At 34.5% G+C, this 20002-nt stretch overlaps 2 protein-coding genes across 2 annotated transcripts; both read left to right on the top strand.

The window, feature by feature from the left end:
• Positions 1-4674: 4674 nt before the first annotated feature.
• LOC109001659 (DEAD-box ATP-dependent RNA helicase 37-like) lies at positions 4675-10951 on the top strand. Its single transcript, XM_018979026.2, has 7 exons — positions 4675-4817; positions 5256-6132; positions 6237-6320; positions 8018-8260; positions 8793-8960; positions 9231-9344; positions 9902-10951. Exons 2-7 carry the CDS (start codon positions 5374-5376, stop codon positions 10391-10393), a joined length of 1860 nt encoding a protein of 619 aa, XP_018834571.1. The 5' UTR covers positions 4675-4817; positions 5256-5373; the 3' UTR covers positions 10394-10951.
• A 3125-nt stretch (positions 10952-14076) lies between these two features.
• On the top strand, positions 14077-19931 carry LOC109001660 (F-box/kelch-repeat protein At1g55270). The gene is made up of 2 exons (XM_018979027.2): positions 14077-14537; positions 18150-19931. Exons 1-2 carry the CDS (start codon positions 14487-14489, stop codon positions 19401-19403), a joined length of 1305 nt encoding a protein of 434 aa, XP_018834572.1. The 5' UTR covers positions 14077-14486; the 3' UTR covers positions 19404-19931.
• Positions 19932-20002: the final 71 nt, after the last annotated feature.

Genomic DNA, 20002 nt, shown 5'->3' with positions numbered 1-20002 from the left:
ATTTAAATAGTCTCAGCAGTTTTTTAATGACAAAATTAAGTTATTTTAGTTATTACATATTAAAGTATTTTTAATCTAAAAAAGTTTTAAAAAGTAAATTTAAAAAAATTTATTTTTTTCTTAAACGTACTTTTCTAAATAATGGAGAGCGTAATTTCAATTTTAAAGAAAACTTTCAAATGATACATATAACTTTTAAATAATTATAGTTTTGCCATATTATCTTATCGCAAGCATGATACTACATCAAATGACTTTTTTTATGTCATATATACCTCAAAAATCACATTTTTATATTGTTTTCAAACAAATATAGCATTTTTTAAATTGTTTCATACATATTGCTACTAAATAGTAAATATCTTTCTAATAGTACTTGAACTCTATAACTAAAAGTCCTAAAGTTAAAAGTTATATTACGTGTATGTTTGAGATTGCAGTGAGAAATATAACTTATAATTTTAAGACTTATAACTTATAGCTTAAGTAATAAATTATACTATTAAAAATTTATTTATTGTTTGATAACCTCAGTTTAAAACACTTTTAAATATATTACATTTGTCTACAAACAAATAAAAAAAGTATTTTTTAGGATAAAAATGACGATCATTTGATTTTTTAAAAAATTATGACTATATCTTTAAAAATTTGAAAGTTATAATTATCTAAAAGTTGTATGATATTTTCACCTATTGATAGAATTTTAAAAATTTGAGTTACATTTCGAATTATCCTGAAAAGGCACGTTTAAGAAAAAATTAACAAAATTTTTAGCTTATTTAAAATTGAAAAGTAATTTAATCTCTAGCATCTAAACAATCTAATTTTTTTACTAAAAAATTTTTAAAACTATTTAAACACTTTTTATGATTCCTACTACAACCTCAAACAGCCCTACATGCCACAATCCCAAAAGTACATTTATTTATTGGAGCCATTAGATGACCACCATAATGGTCTATCTATCCTTTGAGTCAATCCTACAATGAGATTGCAATAGGTTATTTGCATTGAGTTGTGTAATTATAAACGACAAGTTTGGCCATGAAGAGAATCTTCAAAAATTCTAAAATCTTTTCATAATTTTATTTATAAGTATATACAGAATATTTTTAAATTTTGAATTTTTAAATTTTCATCTAATCAATTACCTAATAATTATTCAAAAATAAAAATCAATACAAATTTTACAAAATTCAAAACAAAACACAAAAATTAGTACAACTTTTATAAATTTAAAAAAAAATAATATTCAAACAATCTTTTGACTTTATAATATTTTTATTTAATATTTTATCTTTATTTTCTCAAAATACAATAAAACATATTCATTCAAATCATTTTACTATTATCACAAGGGTCCAAACATATCATAAAACTTGATCACAAAGATTTTCAAACAATAAATATGACAATTAATGCTGACGTGGCCATTTGATTCACAACATTTCTGTTGTGGCTACTAAGTTTATTGTAAGAGTTGGGAAATTACATGCTATGATATATTGTTAAAATATATTTTTTAATATTATTTTTATTTTTAGATTTAAAAAAATTAGATTTTTTATTTTATTTTATGTAAAAATTTGATAAAATTATAATAATAAATAAGAGATTTTCAAAATTTTAAATTTTAATCTTAAAAGTAAACCAGACCTTAACATATACTCAAAGTTATCATTTCTAGCCAGACATGGAGGGTGGACCTACAGCAACCCAAAATTTTCGAAAATTTTAAAATAAATTTTACATTTTAAGCATAGATTTCATAAAATTCTCCTAAACTGGACAAGGTCATATTTTTTTTAAAGTGATTCTCAAATTGTAATGAATGCCATCTAACATCTCATATCATATTATATAGAAAAATCTATTTACTATAAGGACCCTGCTAGTTAAAAAGTTGTTAGTTTTTTTTGTTCATTTTCTTTTATAGATTTTTTTTTAACACACTTAATCATTAAGAAAAAAAAAACTGTTACATACACAAAAATATTATATAAAAATAAACACACAAATTGATGTGATATCATGAAATTCATTAGATCTACTTTATAATAAAAATAATTTTACAATCTGACGTATTACATAAAACTATATCAATTGTGAGTTTACTTTTGTGTAATATTTTGATGTCTAAAGTATTTCTCTAAGAAAAAATAAAAAAATATATATACAACTTCATTAATAGTCACTTTCTTAATTATTAAGTAAAAAATAAAATTTTAAAAATAAAATAAAATACATGAACGGTAAGATTGAGGGGACAAACTCACGGATTCAATTAGCATTTTCCTTACTATAATATGCACCATGAAAATAGTATCTGTTGTATAAAGATTAGATTCTCGACCATCCAGACTCTTTATCAGTGACGTTTGGATTCGAAGATGATTTGAGATGAGCTGAGATGGATTGTGAATAGTAATGAGATGAGTTGTGAATAGTAATGAGATTTATGAGTTAAAGTTACTGAATAGTAGTGAGATGAGCTGAGATCACTTACGAATCCAAACGAATCTATTTTGTCTTCCTACTTTTAGTGCATGACATGAACAAAATATACACGGGATATAAAAATTGTAGCAAATAATTTATCTTAAAGGACAATTTTTTTTTTTTTTTCAAGTAACCCTACTCTAATGTGGTCTTTTTGTTTATTTTAATTTGCTTAGCTAGAGATTTTACATCCTAATGCCTTTCTATGTTTGTATGCAATGCAGTATCTATATGGACAATGCTAGGGGCTGCCCAGTATGTACTGCTGGGCGTGCCCTATAGTGGGTTTAATTTTTTTAAAATATTATTAAAATATTTTTAATCATTAAAAAAATACACAATTTCACTATTAGTTATATTCTTAATTATTAAAAAAAATTAAAATACCATAATTTTGAGCGAAAACTTTGAGGGAGCCTAGTATTATTTACCTATATATATATACATTAAAATTAAATGCCTAGTATTATTTTCCTATATGTATATTAAAAAATAAAAAGAAAACAAATATTTATCATAAATTTTGTCCTACTCAATTATACTCATCATGTAATGCTATATCTCATAGAAATTTGAAATAAAAATAGAAAAATTATACTTATTATCTCCTGCATCACACACCAACACGTGATTTGTTATTTTTATTATTTTATTAAAACACATATCCATAAAAGAATAAAATGACTGATCATGTGTTGATGTGTGGTGTGGAGATGATAAATAATATTTAAAAAAAGAAAGATAAATATTAACATTATTAAAAAAAGCTTAGATTCAAACCATTGAGATAAAAAATGATAATTTCAGTTATTACAACTTTATTTTATAAAAAGTGACAAAATTATTTATGAATGGTTCGATTCAACTTACTCAAATTGAATTGTTAAGAAATCGAATTGATTTTAGTGAATTTTTTGAATTGTCTACTGAATCGCTTTAATCGATCGATTCTAACCGATTTTAAACTGATTTGAAGAGACTCCAATCAATTCAAAATCGTATTTATTTTTATGTTAACATAACCCTATGTGTGTGTGTTTTTTTTTAAAAATTTGATTATACAAAAATATGGTAGACTTAAACCTATATTAACTTTTTCGTCATTATATTCAATAAAAATTGCAGAAAAATTAAAAGATAAAACATGTGATTCTTTATTTTATTTTGTTGAACAAAAACTTAGGAGATGAATGAGCATTTTATCTTAAATTTGTGATTATGCATAAAGAGAAATGATATTTGTAGTTATGAAGTGCGTAAGTACATCGTAATTATTTTTAAAAAGTGAGTAAATACGTGACTCACATGAAAAAATTAATTTTTTAATAATAAAACTCATTATATTTCAAAAGGATTGTATAATGCTTGTACACTCTATGACTATATTTAACATTACTTATACATACAATGATACATTTGCCATGTGCTTGTAACTTAATGATCTTCATTTTCTTAGTATACTAGGCAAAAAAATGTGGACAATTGATGTTAAATATATAAATTACATATTTATTAAAACTATGTAGATTCAAATAATATTTTTATTGAAATTAGTCTATAAATTTAAATTTTATACTCTTTTGTACGTGATATAAAATAGTTAAGTTGCATTATATATAATTTTTAGAAAATTTTTACTCATCATTCTCATATAAGACATAATTTTTAATTTTTTGTTTATTTTTTTTCTTATCAAATATATAATATATAGATGATGAGGAGAATAATTCAATTAGTTTAAGAATTTTAAAATATTTTTTTTAAAAAAAAATTATGATACGTAGAGATGATAAATAATAAAATTCTAATTTTAATACTTGATATAAATAATCGATTCAAAATTATCATAAATTATCGTATTGAATATGTTGTTGAATTGCTCGCTCATTGAATCGGTTGGTATCCGACTCGGATTTTTGGAACATTGATCTAAAGACGCAGGAGCCAGAATAGTAAAAGAAAAGTCGCGTAAAGTCGTTCGCTGGTAATAAGATAATGACTGGATTTACAGCGCAGTAATAAGAAAGGGTAAATTGGGGGCGTTTGGTTGTGGGTGGCGTTGAGTAGAGACCGCTCGTTCCGTTAAATATGACGCCAGCCGCAATACGTACGGACCTCATTTGTTTTCCACACGCACCACTCTCTATATATATACACGCACACATAATTTATTTATTTATTTTTAATGGTTTTATTAATATTCGCAGATAGAGAGAGAAAAACCAGCGACGATAGATATTTTTGTTGTTTGGTATTATAGAGGCGCTTTTGTTTGCGGAGATTAGGGTTTCTGGATCTCTAGTTCTGTCCTTCAGGTTCTTCCCCTCTCTCTCTCTCTGTGTTCCTATCTTTCTCTCTTTTGTGCATGTTTGTCTTTCTTTTGCTTTACCATAGATTCGTTTCTTTATTTTATTTTTAGTTCCTTTCAGTTATTCTTTTGCCTTTTCCCCCCATTCTAGATCGGGGGCGTGAATTTTTTCTTTGGGATTGGGTTTGTTTCGTTGGTGAGAAAATCCAGGAATTGGAGCAAGTGGTATATAGGGAATACTAGATTTCAGAGGTTGAAATGGCCTTTAACTTCTTTTCGTGTTTTTTTTGGGCATTTTCTTGGTGATCAAGCGGTGCATTGCCATAGGCCTATTGATGTTTTGCATCTGATGCATGGCTTGATCGCGATTTCTTTGATTTTGCAGATTAGCAGATCTAAATTTCACTGTGGCTGATGGGTTTTGATTTTTGATCTGTTTTATTAGGTATTTTGAAATTCACTCGTTCAATTTGGTGGAGAATCGAGATACTGGTTTCAGCAAAGAGATTTTTTAGGCTGTTAATTGTTCTGATTTGAGTGTTGGGTTGAGTGGGAATTTTGTCATGAGTACGCGAACTTCATGGGCAGATTTGGCTGCAAACTCTGCGGCTGAGAATGCAGCTCCTGGGTCTTCTTCTGTTAGCAATGGCAGCATAGGGACCACAACCGCTCCTTCCCGGAGCACATATGTTCCTCCACATCTTCGAAATCGCCCTCCTGTTGCTGACACACCTGCACCAGCTAATAGTGGGCCTGCTTTGAGTAATGACCAGTCTGGACATGGTGGGTCACGATGGTCTGGTGCTCCTAGGAATGATTATGGTCGATCTGGGTACAGTGGTGGTGGCGGCCGTGCCGGTGGATGGGGGGGCAGAAGTGGTGGTTGGGACCGTGGGAGAGATCGGGAAGTGAACCCTTTTGGAGAAGATGATGACACAGAACAGCCATTTTCTGAGCAGGAGAACACCGGCATCAACTTCGATGCGTATGAGGATATCCCAGTGGAGACAAGTGGTGAAAATGTTCCTCCGGCTGTGAATACATTTGCGGAGATTGATTTGGGTGAAGCACTCAATGAGAATATTCGCAGGTGCAAGTATGTGAGGCCAACTCCTGTGCAGCGGCATGCCATCCCAATCTCTCTTGGGGGGCGGGACTTAATGGCTTGTGCCCAGACTGGTTCTGGCAAGACGGCTGCTTTTTGTTTCCCTATCATCAGTGGGATTATGAGGGGCCAGAGTGTACAGAGACCACCTCGTGGGGCACGAACAGTGTACCCACTTGCTCTTATCCTCTCTCCAACTAGGGAGCTTTCGATGCAAGTGAGTTTAGTTATATGACTGCTTCCATTACATGCTCTAATTTGATGCTGTTTTTTTTTTTATTATTATTATCACCAGATTTTAAATATTGTGGAAAATTTCAGATACACGAGGAAGCTAGGAAATTCTCATATCAGACAGGTGTAAGAGTGGTTGTTGCTTATGGAGGAGCTCCAATTAACCAACAGGTTTTTTGTTTACTTACTTTTTATTTTCTCCTGCCTTGTAATTTTTGTACCCTTCTGGTGTTGCGACCTGATTACTGTTCGCTGATTCTCTCTTCTAACCTTCTTTTACCGTTCCTTATTCAAAGTTATGGTCATGATTACATGTGCCTTCTGTTTCTGATTGCTAACTTTATTTCTGTTACATGCTAAAGTTTTCTTGATATTTAAATGTGAAATGATCTTCTTGCCATGGGTTACCAGAAGTTGTGCATGCTTCTGTTTTTGTGGTATGCATTTAAATGTTAAAAAATCATTTGCCGTGGTTTGCAAGTTGTGGTGCTTCTCCAAAGGAGCGCTGCAAACAACTATAAAAATTAGTTTTGTATGGAACATCTGCACTTGCTGGTGGCCATACAATTTTACCTACCTGCTTATCCAAATCTAGGCAAGCTCTCATGATTTTGATGGATACATAGGTGCTTCTTAATCTTGAAAACATAGGATAAAAAGATAACTGGAATTAGGCTTGTGCATTTTAGTAAATTAAGTACAGTTGATGAAAATCAGATACACTAACTTAACGAAGCCTGGAATCCCCATTTTTTGTTTTGGGAAAAAGTCATTGTCAATACCTGAAGAATCAAAATTAAGGTAATAGTGCCTTGTTGTTTTGATCATTCCTGTTCTCTTGTGTTTAGGAGTGTGTAACAAGTGTGTAACAGTTATCTAGATTGGAAATCTCATTTTTAGAGGGGTACGTCGTACATGTGAGACATATGGTATGTGCAATTATGCATTGGAGAAGTACTGGTAATAATATGGGTTAGAGTGCTGCTCATTTTAGCAGCATATGTGCCTTTTTTTTATGTTCTCTTCATGGTTGTTATATCATGAATGCAAGTTGTCATAGGGGTGTGATGTAAGTGGAGCTCCATTTTTTCCCTTCCAGTATGTTGTAAAAGGCATCCCTTGCTAGGGTTGAAAAAATGTAAGAATTATTGTGCTGGTCTGTTTTTTAGGAAAGAAGATGAAAGAATCAGTGCCATGTCAGTTATTCAAGGGAAAAATTACTTATTAGAAAAGTAATTTGAGGGAAAAATGTTCAGGGATACTTATACAGTGGGGTTTTGGGTTTCCAAAGTTGATTATGGTTAGACCTTGGCAAATCTAAAGTATGTCTAGAGACTGTTGTTTAAGTATCTTGTCTTTATTTCACTTGTGCATTTTTTGTCATATTTTGTGGAGGTATCACCATTAGTAATTACAAAGTTACAAATTACTTGGCACTTCACATTTCTTTCCTGTGATTTCTACTCTTAAGAATTTAACATGAAATATTCTTTATTGGATGAACTTGATTTGTCTGGTGATGAATTAGATCTGGTTAGCTGAATCGATAGTCCCACCAACCGGCCTAAAGGACTAGATTTCTCGACATCATCTAATGAACAAATGCACCACTCTTGTAGGCTTTTTGTGTTGACTCATGGATATTGGGTATAAACTGGCTGTATTACATGCATATTTTTGTTGTTTATTCTTCTTTTGGATGGTCATCGTGATGATTTTTGAATACTGTTTATGTGCTATAATCAGCTCTGCAAGTTGTTGATTCCTCCTTTTCTGCATATTGTTGCCCTTCTAAAATTCCTGTTATTATATCCAGTTTGTACTGTGGGATTTTGGTAGTAGTCCTAATGAGTTACAATTTTGTTCAGCTGCGGGACCTGGAGAGAGGTGTTGATATTCTTGTGGCTACTCCTGGAAGGTTGGTTGATTTGCTGGAAAGGGCCAGAGTTTCATTACAGATGATCAGATATTTAGCCTTGGATGAGGCAGATCGAATGCTGGATATGGGTTTTGAGCCTCAAATAAGGAAAATTGTGGAGCAAATGGACATGCCTCGAGCTGGTGCAAGACAAACTATGCTGTTCAGTGCTACTTTCCCCAAAGAGATACAGGTTTGTTTCTCTGTTGGCGTTTTTTTTTTAACTCAAATTATGCTTTCCAACCAATGCTTATGAATTCCTGGCCATTATATCTATGCTGCTGGAGTGTTGGCCATTTCATCTTTTCCTTTTTCTTGGAGGTCCCTTTTGGGGGTTTAGGGGTTGCGGGTGGTGGGGTCTATTTGGGGTTTTGGGGTTTTGGGGGGGGTGGGGGGGGTGGGGGGGGTAGTGGGGACTAATCGCGGAGGTGTATCACACTTTTTATGGCATTAAACATGATAAAAAAATTAGTTGTCAGCAGCTGTAAGTAATCTCTATGCAATGGCACTATGGCATTTATCATATGCCTGATATGCACTGGGACAGAGTGGTTTGAGATTATATATACTTGCAAAAAGAATTTGTACAGCCTTGCTGAAGATTCTTGTTGGATACTTTTTTTTTTATCGGTGATAGCAAATCGGTATGAAGGGACTTGAACCAGCTTGTAGGATACTTATAATGACATTAATGTGATACTTGTATGAATTTGATTGACATGCAGAGATTGGCGGCTGATTTCCTTGCAAATTATATTTTTTTGGCTGTTGGAAGAGTGGGCTCAAGTACTGATTTGATAGTCCAACGAGTGGAATTTGTTCATGAATCTGACAAAAGAAGTCACCTCATGGACCTTCTTCATGCACAGAGGGCTAATGGTTCACAGGGAAAGGTAATATTGCAGGAAGAACATTTCTATATTTTGTCTCTTTTTTTCCCCAGAGAAAGCAGAGGGTTTTTGGTCAGGTGGGTTTTGTGCTGGCTGATAACTTTTCCTATTCACTTTGTGTGGACAGTTTATTGCATTAGATGGTTTATGTTCACAATTTATTACTCAAATCGACAAGCCTCTTAGTAGGGTTGAGGGAAAGAAAAATTGTTGTGCTTGAAATTGATAACCAAAACATCTAGTTGTTTGACTTTCATCCTCCCGTTGTTGCAGCAAGCTCTTACATTAGTCTTTGTGGAGACAAAGAAGGGAGCTGATTCGCTGGAACATTGGTTATGTCTTAATGGTTTTCCTGCAACTACTATTCACGGTGATAGATCACAACAGGTTAGTAGTTTTGCTGTAGGCCTACTTATATGTTGGATATCTTTGTTTTGAGTCACATTTAGCAAATAGGAAAATTCACATTTAGTCTCTGGCTGGTGAATGTTGTGTTTGTATAAAATATAATGACATTTTCTTATAAGTAATCTAATATTTTATTAAGAAATGCAAAATGCTTTACCCAAGGACATAGGAAGTATACAAGAGGAACACCTAATTAGAAGTAGAAAAATAGACTAGAAAATCACGATAACTTGGTTTGCTAAAATCTCTGTTAGCTGCCCAAACGAACTCAGCTTGGCAGAAAAAGTTACGCTACCAAGAAATGAGTCTCACAATGGAGTAGAAGGTGGTCTATAGATTTGCCCATTCTTTTTGCACATGCAACTCTTGACATTTTCTAAAGATACCCATGATAAGGATCCTTCTTTAGGGAGGTTATCGGTGGTGAGGGTCTCACTATGGACTGTATATAGGCAGGTTTTTAGTGTCATGTGCTCTGTTCCTCACATGAGGTCTGTGTTTTGTTTCTTTCATTGTTTATTTTACATTTTCTGCAGGAAAGGGAGCTGGCATTGAGGTCCTTTAAAAGTGGAAACACCCCAATTTTGGTTGCAACTGATGTGGCTGCACGTGGTCTTGATATTCCCCATGTTGCCCATGTGGTCAACTTTGATCTCCCAAATGATATTGATGATTATGTTCACCGCATTGGACGGACAGGGCGAGCTGGCAAATCAGGTTTAGCTACTGCCTTCTTCAATGAGAATAATTCGTCATTGGCACGGGCTTTAGCTGAGCTAATGCAAGAATCAAATCAAGAAGTGCCTGCTTGGCTGTCCCGGTATGCAGCCCGGTCTTCTTTTGGTGGAGGGAGGAACCGTCGTTCTGGTGGAGGTCGATTTGGTGGGCGTGATTTCAGAAGGGAGGGCTCATTCAATAGGGGTGGTTCTGATTATTACAGTGGAGGCAACAGCAGCGGTGGATATGGTGCTTCTTCTGGTGGGTATGGTGGAGGATATGGTTCAGGGGTGGCCAGTGCATGGGACTAATTTTTGACTTCTTAAGCAGTTGTGTCTAGGCAATGGTTGTGAACTTGTACCTTTTATAATAGGGTCATTATGTCTCATCTTTTTGTTAGTTTTTGTTGTAGCTTTGGTTGTTCTATACCGTTAGAGGTGCTTATAACGTAAGGGATGGAGATATTTGCTCGGTATTGGTGCCACAGGAATGGGTGTACGTTGGTAGGTGTTGGTGAGAAACTATTGACACATTAGGGATTACTTGCCTTTTTATTGGGATTTTTTTTTTGTCCCCTTCTTTTTGGCGGGTTATGGGTTGTAGAATATGTAGTGGGAGGAATAGGGTTTCTTTTCTGCTACATCTTGTTTGTCTCATAGGCAATGTTCTTTTCAACCCAAAATGTTGGGGGTATATTGACGAGGCTCTGGTCCTGGTATTTTCTTCTTCCCCTTGTCAAGGATTCTTAAGGTTTTTGTAATATTTTGGTTTTGCCGAACCATATGAACAAATGACGTCAATTTTTGTTCAATATCATGAGAAACAAATCTGATAATTGTTATGAAACTATTGTTGTGTGAGATTGAACACTTGAACTATCCAGTTTATACTGCTTTTTATTTTATATGCCTTTTCATGTATTTGATTCATCATCTTGATTCCCGTGGTATGACTACTTTGAAAGCAGTATGCTCTGTCCCCTTTGGCATATAGACAGAAAGAAAAAGAAGCAAAAGGACCAGTTTTCTTGTTTTAGATGTAGTTATGGAAGTTTTGTGAGTGCCAGGGGAAATTTCCTTACTCTCTGCATTATAGAATTGGGACGTCTTTGGTGATGTCTTCTTCTTCAATCTTGGATTAATGATTGGGTAGGTGCCTGCCAAAATTAGGATTTTAGGTACCCAAAAGACAGGTCGGGGGCTGTGGCTAGGGCGTAGGAAGAGAATACTCACTTTCTTATGAACTCTTATCTGTAACATTCTTTTATTTGACAATTCAAGTTTCTTACCATCATATTAAAGGACATTGTTCTACAAATTGATGCTGTGTTCCCCCTCCTTTTTTCTTTCTAGGACTTTTGTCCATTATAATTGACCACCCCAATTTGTCATTTGTATACCGGACTACTTTCTCGTTGGACAACACGATTACGACTTGGTATTAATTAAAGAAAGAGAGAAGTTTATTGTTAAATCCTTCTACAAGGTTTTGATAGTCCTACAGCTTACTTTCTTTCCATGGAAGAGTATATGGAAGGTATTAGTGCCATCTAAAGTTTTTTTTTTTGCTTCGACAGCTGCTCTTGAGAAGATCTTGACGGTTGACAATTTAAGAAAACGATATATGATGATCACAGAGTAGTGCTACATGTGTAAAAACATTGGAGAATCAGTAGATCACTTGCTCTTACATTGTGAGGTGGTTGGGAAGCTTTGGGCTGATATTCTTAGCAGAGCTGGGCTAAGTTGGGCTATGCCCAAGAGTGTGGTGGACCTATTAGCATGCTGGAATTGACCTTATAGTAGTGTCCAACTAGCAGCCGTGTGGCGGATGATTCATTTGTGCTTAATGTGATGTTTATGGTTGGAAATGAATAACATGTGCTTTAATAACAAGGAGTGTGTAGTGGGGGAAATATGGAACTTTTTTGCATTATCTAGTTTTCAGTGGTTTTCTGCTATTGTATTGAAGGGAGGGAATGTTCATGAGTTATTATCTTCTTTCTAGCCTACTGTAATGTAATTAGGTGCCTCACTCAATATATTTTCTGTGTACTCGGGCATCGCCTAATTTCATTCACATCAATAAAGATTATTACTCATAAAAAGAAAATTACAGTCATAGTGTGTGCAAGTGTTATGTACTTTTATTAAAAAATATAAGTAAATAAGAAACTTATATAAAAAAATTAATTTTTTAAAAGGAATGCGTCATATTTACACAAACTATGATTGTATCTAGCCAAGTGTGGATCTCGACTTCATCCAAGATTCCAAGATATAGCATGCAATTACTACATTTCTATGGATGCTTATGCTCAATGCTTTCACATTAAATATTGTTTCCAAATCATGATACCCCCCGACTATTTCCGTTGTTATTAGGTAAAGCATTACCTCGCTAGAAAATCATGGTAGCATAGACTAATTTATATACCCTGCCGAGACTTTTGGGGTTGACTTCTACACACACACACACATATACATCTTTAGGGCAGAAGGAAAGCAAAACCTATCTACTAATTATAGAGTTATAATAATATATGTATTAAAGGAGGGTGTTTGTCTCTTGACATAATATTTTCATTTATTTATTCTTTGTATTTTTGGCTAACTAATCTCTCTGACATATGCAGGTGTGACAAAAGAGCAAGTAAATTAACTTATTATTTTGTTTTGGTATTTTGATGACATGATTACGATCTTGGCCCTCTAAAATGATTAAGAATTAGAATCATAATCTCCTCCCACATAATTAAATCAAGTTAGTGGATCTTTATATGATCTTGATCAGGTCAATATAAAGTTGGCCCGGATGGTTTTCAAACTTATTATTGTTTTGACAATTGTCATTGTTATTATCATTAATTATTGCTAATTAATATTTCAAGTTGATGAGATATGCATGACTACTTTTAATCAAAATATATCAATTCGTGTGAGTTTAGGTCAATCATGATTTTATTATTTCCCAATTAATTAATAGCTCTTCTCATCCATGTATGAGGTGTAAATGTCGGTTTAGGACTTGTTGGCTAGTACTACTTTGACATGTCAATATATATATATAACAAGTCGTTAAGATGATTAATTCATGGAATTTGACATTAAAATAGATAGGGAGCTTGGTGTACGTTGACATGAAAGACTTATGAGGCATTGATCATCAAGAAACTTCCTTCATCAGTTCTTTTGTGACTCATTTTTCCTTAGAGCTGATATCTTTCTCTATCACAGGAGCATTATATTTTAAAGTAGCCATAAATCCGCAAAATAAGCTACAAGAATTAGAGTTATTTTGTACAAAAATAATATAGGTAATTTAGAATGGGAAATTCTACTTATACCATACACCTTCACCTAATTAAAAATCTCAAAAATACTTAGAAAATTTTCAGCCCACCATTTAAAAAAAAAAAAAAAAAATCTAGTTGGCATCGACATCTTGAATTAATATTGTTGTGTTATTTGGGTGTGTTGTGAAGATACTTGTTCATCCAATTTTAGCTATTCTCTAGTGTTTCTACTTTCTACTTCTCAGACTGAAGACGTGGAAGTAGATATTTTCTATCGAACATGCAATGACAATTGATTATAGAACACTAGTTATGATCTTTAGCTGTAGTTATTTCAATAATATCCCTTTGCTAGATATTCGGACTTAGAACTAGTATCCCACCTCTCTCTCTTTCTCTTTCTCTTTCTCTTTCTCTTGTATCTTTAAATTTAGACTTTTTTAATTTTAATACAAAACTGCGTAAGTAGAAAGGCAAAATCCGATTCCAAATGGATCTCATCTCACCGAAAAGTTAAAACCCCCGACTTGTCTCCCTCTCCTCTCCCTCAGAATTGGGTTTGACCCATAAATGGCAAAACAATAACATCAATTCATAAAAGCTTCTTGTCCTGTTATAAGACCTTTGAAATTAAATTAAAAAAATACACTATAAATTTCATTTAAAAACGTATTTCAATGGTAGTTAAAATGAATAAGGTTCTCACCAATTTATGAAAATCAGAAGTTGGTGCGGCCAATGGGTCCGGCTTTACTCTTCTGCTAGAGAGAGAAACGCGGTAGACTTGCACACAGAGAGAGAGAGAGAGAGAGAGAGAGAGAGTGGCCTTACTTCTTAGAGAGAGACCCTCACGTTTCTTTGTTGTTGTTATGATGGTTGTTATAACTTGGAAGAGGTAGATTGGTGTCCATTTGTTAGCATTTGGACAGAAGGTAACAAAAAGACTGGCTTCTTTTTTTAAGTTGGCAGTTTTTGGATCAGATTTAAGGGCGTAAAGGCGAAGCTCAAAGACGAAAGGGCTCTAGATCTGACCCTCCGAAGTTTCTCCAACTTTGATTCTTGATTCCTGGTTTGGCGGCTGACTTTCTCTATGAGAGTGTGCTTCTAAGATGGAACAATCTTCGAATGCTCAAAGGGGCATCCGAATTCAACCTCCACTGGTTTGTCTATTAGATCAATACCCTTTTTTTATTCTTTTTATCTGCATCAATTTTCGACAAATTCATCAACTTTTAGGGACACCCACATACAATTGTTGTTAAATTAGTACATTTGTTCGAGGAGTTGTTTAAAAGTCTTGATTTTGGGGGCATGTGCGTTCGAGGGTTTGTTGTCTTGATCACTTGCATTCCCACTTTTGGGATTTTCCTTTTTTGGGTTTTTGGAGATATCGACTAGGAGATTTTTGGTTGTAGTGCAATATATCCAGGGAATTTGTGGAATTTACTAGCCGAGGTGTCTGAGAATTGTTTGGCTTTTCAATTCTATATTGCTCTTGCAAGTGACTTCTCAATGTTGTTTTATGTGGTTACAGCTGAATTTTTTTTTTTTTTGTGCAGTTATTCAAGCATAAAGTATATTGCTTTTCGTTTCACTGATAGTCAAGTGGGTCTTAGATCTGTATATTTTCTCTTATAAAACCGGATGATTGATTCTCTGTTTTTTTATTTGGTAAATGTTTCTCTTGTTTTAAGGGAAAAACTCGTTAATTTGTTGATGTGGTGCGGTGAGAAGTTGAATCTGCTAACACAGAGATATCACAGCTCTTTGTAAAACCCAAAGAACTAATCTGATACCACATGAATATTAAGAAAACTCTCTCAAGAGGATTCTGTTGGCCGAAAATCAGGAAAAAAAGTTATTTGGGCAAAACCAACCTTGGAGTACTTAAAGAGTTATTCTATTCTCAATCCAGTGTGTGTAGAACACACCATCCATATCACTTAAATGGTAAGATTTGATTTGTAACATTCAAATTTTAAAATTTATCTTTTAAATCAAATTATGTTAAGTAAGCAGTGCGTGATGTAGAGACCTTAGAATAGCATTGCTCATACTTAGATTATGTGAAGATATCAAATTACAATGAAATTCTAAGAAAAATCAGAAATCTTCAAATTAACATATGTTCGATCGAGTGGAGGTCACACGCATCTCGTGCGAAATTTAGCTACAAATTATGGTTGACCGAGAGTCTCATGTGGGCGTCACGACCCATCTAGAAGTGCTATTTGGTAGGGCATTAATCTTGGAGGCATCTCACAAACTCCCAGGTGGGCTCCCTCGACGAATGCTTGAGTGTGGTTCATTCAACTTGTGTGATCTTTGGATTTTTTTTTACCCCATTTTGAGCTCTGCCTTTTGTCGACGAACTTCTTTTTTTGATAGGTAAATGTAGAGATCATAAAATTGTCCCCGAACTTCTCTAGGAACCCATTGGCAATGTGGTCTACATCATGTGCCAATCTTAATGCTTTTGGATGATATAAATAGCGTGGGGTGTGTTTTGGCTGGTTTCTTGTTTTGCTATCATAAAAATATGCGCTTGTTAGGAGCTACACTGAGAGGGGGGTTTTTTTTTTCTTGTTTTACTATCATAAACCCCATATATGTTTTTTTTTCCCTCCCTTCATTTACTGATCCTTTAGGTGTTGAGATTTTGCTTAGAAATCCCATGCTTATTATTGAAATTATGGGGGATGTAACAGTACTCAGTTTTGAGTGTTTCCAATTTCTTTCCTCTTCTCTTTCTTAACATTTAATTATTTTTTCTTACTCAACCACCTTTTTGTGGATACCTGCCCAGATGTATGCTCTTTTCATCCATTACCGTGGATGGTCTTACTTTTGCAAGGCCTTAAACCTTCTTCTATTTTGTTTGTTGGTCATTATTATTATCAATTCCTAAAAGTTCGTAATTTTCCATTCAAACGAAGTTTTGAAAACCTTATGAATTGTTCATGGTATTGTATCTTGTTCTTGATTCCCTTTTCTATGTGTATATGCAATTACCTTCAACAACTTATCAATGTATCTGCCAACTAATAAATTCTGATGATGGTCAACTCTTTTGTCTATGTATTTGTCATTGTTTTCTTTCACGATTTAGTTTTTGTCTCTGTTTGTGTCCATGAGTAGATACAGGTCTCTAGGATGATGGCCATTTTTTTTTTTTTTTTCTTCTGGCTTTGTTGATTATTAATATTTATTTTTTTAATGTAATAATATGGTTTGTATCATGAATGAATATAAATGTATGCCTTACCTCTTTTCTGGTTAAGAGTTTGATTATTACGGGAAGTACTTTTGTATGTTAATCTCTTTGGAGGATGGAATGCACTTCAAGATTTACTTAAAGCTTTTGAAATTTATCCATGAGAATTTTCTATTGTGTGCTACCCATGTACTTTGGTTGCCGCCTTGTAAAAAACCAAAAAATCAAATTGAATCATGAATAGATGTGGGCTTGGGTTTCTTTGTTGGAATTGATAAGAGCTCCTGACATAGGGTGAAAATGGCCACAAATACGAGAGTCGAGAGGTTGTAAAAATTAGAATATACATGAAAGAGGGGATGCTAGAAAGATGAGATAATTTTTTGTATATTTTAAAGAGAAGTTATACTATATGCTACTCTCTCAAGCATTAGTCCAGATATTGTCTTTTAAAATAACAAATTCGAGGGTTATGGATTATAGCACATCATTACTATAAGAGAATGGGATGAGAGTGTAGTATATAACATTTCCCTTTAAAGAAATATTACAAATAAAAGGAAGGGTAACTTGATGTATCTGTAGGGACTATACGAGGGTAAGAGTAAACAATTTCCAGGTCATGTAGGATCAATTGTGATTATCTCTATATTTTTTATATTTATATACATATACAATGTTGAGACTCAATGAAACGCTTGAGCACTTTATTGACTGGTTATTAGCTCTAACTTCCTCTACTAGCTGAGTTGCTTAAATTCTGTTGTTATCATAGGGGAGATTATCTTGGATCAAGCATTTTTATTTTCCGTAGATAGCCAATGACTTAAAATTCCAATTTCTCTGTCTTTCAACATCATACAGGAACTAATAAGAAAAATCTAAGGAAGAAGATGCACATCCTGAGCTAGGATACAGGCCTTTAGCACTTGGACTTAGTAGCGAAGAGAAGAACCAACATCCAAGCTCTATGAAATTTGCAATGTCTTCCCTTTTTGGTTCAATATCATGCACTTGCTAATAAAATCTTCTAAAGTCTCTACCCCTTCTAAATAGAACCAATTGAGACTCCAAGCTCTGATCAATAATCCTGGGGATATATTTCTAATGGGCCCAGGTGATTCATATCCTTGACTTATGATTTGCTTTAGAAAATGAAAAGGGATGTGAACGCTGCTATATGAATCAAATGCTCTTGTTCATATTTGTGTGTAAAGTACTGATAGTAGTGATGATGATGCCTCTTTCCTTCCTTGCTTGTGAGATTTCATGGTGCTCATAAGAGAATGAGCCACGCGTAATTGTGCATCTTTTTCAGCAGATACTGTATTGGCGCGCCAGTGCATTGCCTTGTTTTACTGGCAAACTAATATCAGATCTGCCATCATCTGGGTGTGTGGCACTCCATAATTTACTATGCTTCATTTGTTTCCACTCTTGTTTGTGTTAACTCTCATATTTTCACACAAACATGCTCATTGAGGCAGGTTTATGTTTATCACTATTTTTGGTATATACATCTTGACGTGCCTTGCATTCTAACATGGAATTTTTGCAGGTTGATTCTGTATCGTGCTATTGCAGAGTAGATTCAGGCTTGAAAACTGTTGCCGGGGCAAAAAAATTTGTCCCGGGATCGAAACTTTGCATTCAGCCTGATATCAATCCTAATGCACACAAGAGCAAAAACTTACGACGAGAAAGGACTCGAGTGCAGCTACCTCTCCTGCCTGGCCTTCCTGATGATCTTGCCATTGCTTGTTTGATCCGAGTCCCTCGTATTGAACATAGAAAGCTTCGTCTAGTTTGCAGGAGTTGGTATCGTCTTCTGGCTGGAAATTTCTTTTATTCCCTTAGGAAAAGCCTTGGGATGGCTGAAGAATGGGTTTATGTCATCAAAAGAGATCGTGATGGAAGGGTTTCTTGGCATGCTTTTGATCCTACCTACCAGCTATGGCAGCCACTTCCACCTGTTCCTGGGGAATATTCTGAAGCGCTGGGTTTTGGCTGTGCTGTTCTTAGTGGATGCCGCCTGTACTTATTTGGAGGAAAAGATCCACTAAAGGGATCCATGAGACGGGTAATTTTCTATAGTGCTAGGACAAATAAATGGCATAGGGCACCGGACATGCTTAGAAAACGTCATTTTTTTGGTTCTTGTGTCATAAATAACTGCCTTTATGTGGCTGGCGGAGAATGTGAAGGAATCCAAAGGACTCTCCGTTCTGCTGAAGTTTATGACCCCAACAAGGGTCGTTGGAGCTTTATCTCAGATATGAGCACGGCTATGGTGCCGTTTATTGGAGTTGTTCACAATGGAATGTGGTTTCTAAAAGGTCTTGGGTCTCACCGTGAGGTCATGAGTGATGCCTATTCTCCTGAAACTAATACCTGGACCCCTATTAGTAATGGCATGGTCACAGGTTGGCGGAACCCTAGCATCTCCTTAAATGGACAGCTCTATGCCTTGGATTGCCTTGATGGATGTAAGCTTCGAGTTTATGATAGAACCACAGATTCGTGGGACAAATTTATAGATAGCAAGCTCCATCTAGGGAGCTCTCGTGCTCTTGAGGCTGCTGCTCTTGTTTCCCTTAATGGAAAGCTTTGCATTATCCGTAACAACATGAGCATCAGCCTAGTTGATGTTTCAAGTCCGGATAAACAGGTGGAGAGCAACCCTCGTCTTTGGGAAAATATTATTGCTGGGAAAGGTCATTTCAGGACTCTTGTAACAAATTTATGGTCAAGTATAGCAGGTCGGAGTGGTTTGAAGAGTCACATTGTGCACTGTCAGGTGCTTCAAGCATGAGAATCAGAGTCATGGTTTGCTTATTGAAAGACTTCAATGGAATGGGAATTTAGAATAGAAATTGTTGTTTTCAATGGAACTCTATGAGAAAAACATTGAGCTAGTAAAATCTCCATGCTCATTTCTTGTGAGGAATTCGAGACCGGACATAACTGATGAGCTTGCTTTTCATGCAATAACCTGGCAAGGTTGGTTTCTATGGTTTCGGAAATAGAAATTGAGGTAATTTCTTACTCTCATGAGGGAGCGGATACTTGTAAATCTTCTTCTTTGGGTTAGGTGGTTGTCTTTTGTTGTGGGATCTAATATTAGTAATATGTCATCTTCAAGATGCTATGTGAAGTCAACTATGCATCATTAGTTTTCATTTAAAACATAGTTGTGAAAAGGTTTTATGTGTATATCTTATCCCCCCCCTCTCTCTCTCTCTCTCTCTCTCTCCACATAGAGATGTATTTTCATCGTTCTTACTATTATCTTTTCACCGTTTTATGATGTAGCATTAAATGAGTTAAAAATTCTTTGTTATATATTGCTTAAAAACCCTCATCCAACTCCTCTGACCCTTCCCTGACATACATTCAGCTTGAGCTTCTGAT

This window comes from Juglans regia, chromosome 14, assembly GCF_001411555.2.
Source record: "Juglans regia cultivar Chandler chromosome 14, Walnut 2.0, whole genome shotgun sequence".
In the NCBI taxonomy this organism is placed as follows: Eukaryota; Viridiplantae; Streptophyta; class Magnoliopsida; order Fagales; family Juglandaceae; genus Juglans; species Juglans regia.
This window is presented reverse-complemented; position numbering and strand designations above follow the sequence as displayed.